Source organism: Myotis davidii, unplaced genomic scaffold, assembly GCF_000327345.1.
Source record: "Myotis davidii unplaced genomic scaffold, ASM32734v1 scaffold207, whole genome shotgun sequence".
NCBI classification, from domain to species: Eukaryota; Metazoa; Chordata; class Mammalia; order Chiroptera; family Vespertilionidae; genus Myotis; species Myotis davidii.
The window spans coordinates 1696643-1704408 of NW_006298349.1; the positions used below are offsets into that span (position 1 = coordinate 1696643).

At 48.8% G+C, this 7766-nt stretch overlaps 1 protein-coding gene across 1 annotated transcript in view; it reads left to right on the forward strand.

Moving 5' to 3' along the window:
- Window positions 1-7766, forward strand: part of ALKBH5 (alkB homolog 5, RNA demethylase) — a gene marked incomplete at its 5' end in the record, with an annotated part of 21766 nt that continues 14000 nt past the window's right edge. The window contains one exon of the mRNA XM_006773975.2: window positions 1-617. Within this exon, the coding sequence (XP_006774038.1) occupies window positions 1-617 (617 nt within the window). The remainder of the gene's footprint in view (window positions 618-7766) is intronic.

Below are 7766 nucleotides of genomic sequence, written 5' to 3' on the forward strand. Positions count from 1 at the left end.
TTACCCGCTGGGGCCAAACGCAAGTACCAGGAAGACTCGGACCCCGAACGCAGCGACTACGAGGAGCAGCAGCTGCAGAAGGAGGAGGAGGCGCGCAAGGTGAAGAGCGGCATCCGCCAGATGCGCCTCTTCAGCCAGGACGAGTGCGCCAAGATCGAGGCCCGCATCGACGAGGTGGTGTCTCGCGCCGAGAAGGGCCTGTACAACGAGCACACGGTGGACCGGGCTCCACTGCGCAACAAGTACTTCTTCGGCGAGGGCTACACGTATGGCGCCCAGCTGCAGAAGCGCGGGCCGGGCCAGGAGCGCCTCTACCCGCCGGGCGACGTGGACGAGATCCCCGAGTGGGTCCACCAGCTGGTGATCCAGAAGCTGGTAGAGCACCGCGTCATCCCCGAGGGCTTCGTCAACAGCGCCGTCATCAACGACTACCAGCCCGGGGGCTGCATCGTGTCCCACGTGGACCCCATCCACATCTTCGAGCGCCCGATCGTGTCTGTGTCCTTCTTTAGCGACTCCGCGCTCTGCTTCGGCTGCAAGTTCCAGTTCAAGCCTATCCGAGTGTCGGAACCTGTGCTTTCCTTGCCGGTGCGCAGGGGGAGCGTGACTGTGCTCAGGTAACCCACCTGGGAGGAGGGGCGGCCCTGCTGCTGTAACTGCCTACCCTGGCCCAGGCAGCAGCGGCCTATAGGCGCCCGCACTTTGCAGTTCTGACCCACTCCTGTCTTTCATACTTGTAATAAGAAAGTAGGGACGGGTCTGGGAACCATCTAGAATTCTATGTCCGGAGGGTAGGTGTGACGTGATCACGGACTGTATGAGAATTAATCTATAGGCATCTTTCCAGAAGGCTAAGATAATTAGCAATCTCTTTTCCGTTGTGATTTTAGCAAGTTTTTATTCTGGGCCTCCGTTTTCAAGTTTATGTGTTTTTTAAAAAATGAGTTGAACTTACCATTTCGAAATCTTCCCAACTGTGCCATTCATGGTTTCCTTAACAGAGAAAGTAAACTATTTATGAATTTCTTAACAGAAAATACAGGGAAGGCTCCCCGGAGCATATTTAATTGATACACATTCTCCGTCCCAAGAAGGGCAGTGACTTCCCTGGAATTAATTGAACAGAGTTGTGGTTGGGCCAGGAATAGAGTGCAGCCCACACTTAAAATTCAGTCCCTGTTGGGTGCAGTAGACCATCGGTCCTTCGTAAGAATGTGTTTACCTCTTACCAGGAATAAATGAAACAAAGCGGGTCTCTACCTAGAATTTGGTCTTATAGTTAGCAGCAGGACTTAGGTTCTTGGCCTATTTTGGGCCCCAGATTCTGCTGAGAATTAGCCAGTGCCCTGGCCCCCAGAGGAGATTGCCGGCTGGAACACCTTTGCTGTTTATATGAAGCAGAACATTATCTGGAAGCTGCCTCCTTCAGCCTTGAAACAAGTAAATCTAGCAATGTATTTCAGTAATCCCCAAAACCTCCTGGGAGGTCTAGACTCCAGCTGTTCAGAGAGGCTTGGTTGACCACCAAATTCTAGTACAGCATCAGGACACACTCCAGTTTTGTTGTGAGCAGTTTAACCTCTGAAGTGTCATCAGTGCTGTAGCCCACAGCCATGGGTCGGTGGAGCCCTCTGAATGTCATGAGCAGGTCATCTAATTGGAGTTGAACAGCTGAGGCTGATTCCATACCTGGGATGGCAGCAGAGCCTTGTGATCCTGAAGGCCTCCTGGTGGGAAATTTGGGGAAGTCAGTGGCAGTAGAAGCAGTACTTGGGCTTCCTTATGTATCAGTTGCCCCTTTGTCAATCGGGCTTCTGGCTTCTCAGACCTATACATGGTGCTCCCAGAGTGGTGTCTTAGGAGAACCCTCAGGGTGGGATTTCAGGGCACCCTCCAAGTGGCTGCTGTGGAAGACAGCTTGGTGTCTGACTTCGTTGAAGGGTACTAGACTCTGAGAGGACTTCATACAAGGGCCATTTGGTCTCTTAATGGGATATCAGTTTTCCACATAGTCACAGGGGTTGTCATCAGAAGGTCTAACAGTAGTCGGTTGTGTATTGAGATCACAAGGGGCAGTTTGTGACTTTGAGAATCCCCCCACCCCTATACACATGCATACCCTTTTATTGAAGAAGTTTCAGGTTCTGAAAATGCAGGTCTGGGAACACTTTGTAAAGTATGTGTTTGACCGCTATGCTGTACACGTGAAACCAATACAAAATAATACTGAAAGTAAACTGTAATTGAAAGGTAAAAATATTTTTTAAATGCCAGTCTGTTAGTGATTGGCAATGGGATTGCATCATCAGGAAAATTATCTTCATCTTTTCTTCAAAATAGTAAAGTCCTAAAGGTTTCAAGTCCCTTCTCTGGCTGTGGAGTTAGTGTAGGAGACTCAGCATGTCCTGAAAAGTGCTGCCCCAGGCTTTGAATCCAGCTCTCATTTGGGATCTCGTGGGCAGTCTCTGAGCTTGCTGTCCCATTTGTAAAGCCTCGTAGAATTAAGTATAGTGATTTTGTGCGTGATATAGGGCCTGGCGCTTAAATGGGTGCTTGCTTTTGTGCACACCCATTTAATGAGTCCCGGCTCTCTCTGGAGAAGCGGATAGGGATTTGATAGAGCCTAAAACATGCCTCTTCCCTTCATGGAATTCATAGACCAGTGGAGATTGCAGATAGTTACAGCCCAGGAAGGCAACTGCAGGAGTGCATTAAACGGGGGGAGAAGGGACATCTTAACCCACTCCGGAGTGTTGGAAGTTTGGGGGAGGAAGTAAGCTGGAACTTGAAGGGTGACTAGGAGTTAGCTAAGCAAACTCTTTTGGCAGCAGTAGCAGGGAATAGGTAAGGGGCAGAGGTAGGTGCTAACTTGAGGCAGATGAAGTTTATTATTAGCTCTCACATCCGACCTGGACCTGAAGTAGATTCTGGTGCAGCATGCCTTGGTAAAATAGCAGTACTGTTGACATTTTGGGTGGGCTAATTCTTTGTTGTGCTGGGGCTGTCCAGTATATTGTAGAATGTTTAGCAGCATCCCTGGCCTCTATCCACTAGATTCCACTATCACCTATGACAGTACAAAAATGTCTCCAGATACTGCCAAATGTCCCTTGTGGGGCAAAATCATCCTCAGTGGAGAGCCATTGTTCCAGGGTTCTGAACACTCCCACTTATTTAAATCTTATAGCACCTGCCCACTTAGTACTCTCAGCTTACTTGGTATGCAGGTGGGTGAACACCTGCCTGCTTGTGGTTCTTTTCAAATCTTGCTCGGTTCTAGCTCAGCGGTTCTCAACCTGTGGGTCGCGATCGCTTTGGTGGTCGAATGACCCTTTCACAGGGGTTGCCTAAGACCATCCTGCATATCAGATATTTACATGACGATTCATAACAGTAGCAACATGACAGTTATGAAGTAGCAACGAAAATAATTTTATGGTTGGGTCACAACATGAGGAACTGTATTTAAAGAACCAGAAGGTTGAGAACCACTGTTCTAGCTGGTAAAAAGGTGATGCTTTCTTTCACTTCCTAGTATGTATCCCATCCCAGCGGTGAGAAGTTGTGAGGTTGCCATTGGAAGGGAACGGCTGATGATGATCAGTAGATGGGGAAAGTTTGTAGTAATTCTCATTTGACTCAGACTTCAGTTGCTGGTGGCAGCGATGTCTGTACTTGTTCAAGGCAACATGGCGGGAATACACTTTTATATTTAACTAGGGGCCTGGGGTGGGATCCCTCAGACTGGCCTGCGGGGATCGGGCCAAAACCCACTCTCTGACATCCCCCAAGGGGTCCTGGATTGCAAGAGGGTGGTTCTCGGGTGACGCACCCTGGAATCGGGCTCCCTCCTCTCTGGTTCTGGGTGTTGTGTCACCCGAGAACTGCAGCTGCCAAGTCACCACAGCTCCGCAGTTCCTGCATTGAGCACCTGCCCCCTGGTGGTCAGTGCATGCCATAGCTACCAGTTGGAGCATCTGCCCCCTGGTGGTCAGTGCACGTTCATAGCTACCGGTCAGACAGTTACTTACTTAGGCTTTTATATATAGAGATAGTTGTCAGCATGGATATTAGTGTGTGGCACACATTGACTCAGCAGTGTCCAACTGTGGGCATAGAGCAAGGCCTCACAGACCCTTCTGGAATAGCTTCAGACTTCTTTCCAAACCCAGTTAGCAGTTGTTTTTTCCCTTTCCTATGTTGGGTTTGGGTGGACCCTCTCTTAATGCTGTTCTCTAGGGAACTAAATATATTTCACCTCCTCTTCATACCACATTCCTCTCCTATTCCTTGAATGGACAGATTAAAACATATTTCAGTTGGGTTAATTAGAATGACTACCTCAGCCTAATTGCTTGCTTGCTGCTACTTTTAATCATTGCTGCATGGTCAGTGGTTGTGGTGGCCATGAGCCTGGAGACCCAGGTCTTAGCCATCTGTCTGGAAATGACTATCTCACCCAGCCATGGGATAGGAAGAGGGAAGCTCAGCCTGTGACTTCTATTAAATAGTTGATAATGGGGTGGAGTGGGCACCCCTGTCAGTTCTGGGCTAAGGGCTGATCTTGTTCAGCGGGTTGAAAGCAAAATTTAGGTTTCTGGCTTAAAATAGTTGGGAAAGTAGGGCATATGGGTCTGGGCCACATCTCTTGTGTGGAAACTTTCAATTCCATGGGAGGGGAAGGAATCTCAGGATCAAGTCAGGGCTGTGCATTCTTAAGAGGCACTCTGGGCCAGGGGAGTTGGCTGACCTTGGTTCTGTCAGGCCTGACAAGAAGGCAGAGGGCAGTGAAGGAAAGGAAGCTAGTAGGCAAGCCATGGTCTTAATCTTGGAGCTCAGAGCAAGTAGAAAATAAACAGGCCATAAAAATTGCAGGGTTGGATGGGCATTTTCAGCTGGGCAGTTGTGTGCAACTGTTGCTGAGGTATTGCTGAGGCTAGTGAAGCCCCAAGAAGAAATTGGATCTTCTCACCAGGAAACATAGTGGGCTTTTCTTCCTAGCCCTCATTACCTACTCTCCTATCCAAAATAAAAATGCAAAAGCCAGTGTAGCACACTGAAACGAGGTGTTTAATTATAGTTCCAGAGTCACCACTTTAGCTGTTGACCTTGAGCAAGTTACTTAACCTCTCTGGGCCTTAGTTTTTCCTCTGCCAGATAGGGCTGTTAATACCATAGGGTTGTTATCGAAGATTGAATCTCTTTCACACTATGGAATGCTTGAAGTTTAGGTAAAGTGGCTCTGGAGATGAGCTGCCTTCTCTGCTCAGCTACTCCATCTATACCTTGGTGTATACAGAATTGGGACTCAGAGAAGGTTGACCTTCTTTGTAGGAAGCTTTCCTACAAATTAGGCAATGTGTCTTCTTGGAGGTTTGCCTAGGTGGCTGACCTGCTACCCCCCAAAAACCTAAGCTTCTCAGCCATGCAAAAATCACTGGATGCTGCCCAGAGCAGGTAGCACCAGCCAGAGGGAGGCTGTCACAAGGCCAATATCTTGGCCAGTCCCTCCATCTCTGGTTTTATCCTGCGCCAGGCAGGGCACAGAGTAGAAGGGGAATCGTGGCCATTTTGGAAACGTGCCTTAACAACTCAGTCTCCAAGACTGTCCCCTAGAGGAGAAGTGTACAGTACCTTATCATTGAGTTTTTCAGATTTCTGATTTATCCTGCACCTAATCCACTGAGGAATGACTTGCTGTTTTGCAGATGTAGAAACAGGCTTCAAAGCAGTAAAAAAGTTGAGCTCAACACACATGTCATTGTGTCCACTGTATGCAGAGATGAGTAAGAACTTTGCAGAGCTTTGTCTTGTAGGGAAGATATTTTCCATAAGGCTACATGTAGTAGTAGAGAGGCGAGGGTGGGCAGTGAGGGGGACCTGAGGGGGACCCAGCCCTGGGGAGTTGAGGGGTCACTCTAAGGCACAAAGCTAGTGGATGACAGAGCCAGGCTCTCTGAGTCTTGATGCTTGCAGCATACTACTCACTGCTCCTTGAGGGGGCTCAACCCAGGCAGGCTGACCAGCATGAGGTATTTCTTCCTTTCTCTCCTCTATGAAAACAGAAGAGCAGGAGGCACTGGACTTTGCTTTATGCCCAGGGTAAAGCTGAACCCAGGCGTATTAAGTTTCAAGTTGGCAGACTAGGACTTGCAAACAGGTTCTCTTATGACAAGTAGGTTCCTTAGTAGTAAGTAACTTACCCTCTTGGTCTCTGCTGGACACTCTGCTGAAGGTTGGCCAGACGAGTGTCCCTTGATCAGGACTTTGAGCCTCCCGCTCCCAGCAGAGCCTGATACTCTGAGGAGGGCTTAGTACATCGTGTCACAACTGCCAGGAAGTTCTAGAAGACCAGTGCTAATGAGCTTTTCAGGAGGGTCAGTGCCTTGGTCATTCTGTAGTCCTACCTCCTCACTAGTTCTGAGGCCTGGGCTCTGTGGCTTGTTTTACATTCTAGAGCCTTTGGGGCACGGGCACAGTCAGGATTTGGCAAACATCTGGATTTTCTCCAGAACTATATTAAGGGAGTGGTTCCTTGTTGGAGATGGGAAGTGAAGTCCCTTGGTGTAGTGCCTGCAGTAAAGTCAAGCAGATTGATAACACTTGTTAACAGTAGGGAAGGCTGCCTGTAGCCAGTACTGCAGATTTAGGCCATAGAAATGTGCCTTGAGAACCTTTGGGGAATTGGATTCAGGTCTTTGAGGAAGTCCTGTGTTTACATGGGACTGTCTTGCAGCCCAGATCTGCACTTCCCCAGTGTGGAGTGCAAGAATGTAGGAGGGGCCGAAACCGGTTTGGCTCAGTGGATAGAGCGTCGGCCTGCGGACTGAAGGGTCCCGGGTTCAATTCTGGTCGGGGGCATGTACCTGGGTTGCGGGCACATCCCCAATAGGAGATGTGCAGGAGGCAGCTGACCGATGTTTCTCTCTCATCGATGTTTCTAGCTCTCTGTCTCTCTCCCTTCCTCTCTGTAAAAAAATCAATAAAATATATTTTTTAAAAAAAGAATGTAGGAGGGGACCTAGCCCTGGGAATAGGGCCCAGGAGGCCTCTGCTGCTGGCAGATCCCTGCATGGGGAGCCTGGATCATGTCTTCTTGGTAAGAAATCTACCCCAGGTTCTGGCTTGCCCCAGGGTGGTCCAGGGCCCTCTGGTTTGTGTCAAATGTTTAGTCTTTGGGAGTGGGATGCCATGCTCTCAATGAGGGCATGTGATGGGGCTTGGGAAGCTGAGTTTGCTTCCAGAATATCAATAGGAACGATGTTAGCTGTGAAGAGGACAGTCATCTACATTTATTGGTTGGTGAGCAGTTTTAAAATCACGTGTCTGATGAAAACAGGAATTTGAGTGTCACAGCTGTCTTCAAGATTTCGGATTCCCCCAAATGGAGGTTTTTTTAAAGCTTTTATTTTTCAAGTAGACAGATCCTCTTTGTGAACATTGCAGTCAGTGCTGTCAGCGTTTAACTTGGATTCCTCTGCAAGCCAAAGGGTGAGGGACAGGGAGAGAAGGAGGAGGAGATACTTGTCTTGTCACCAAGGTCTGGCCTGGGTCACTCCAACTGTCTCCAAGGTGACAAAGGTGTGCCCTTTCGGTGGCCTTGAAAAGAAGGACTCCTCGCTTGTACAGGGGGATTCCTGCTTTGGCTTCTGCCTTAAGGCTCTTCTTTGCCTCATCTCAGGTTTTCCTTGCATGGTTTCAGAACAGAAATGTTATTTACCTCTCAAATAATGGGGCCCACAGCGGCAGTAAGACCTGGGCCATAT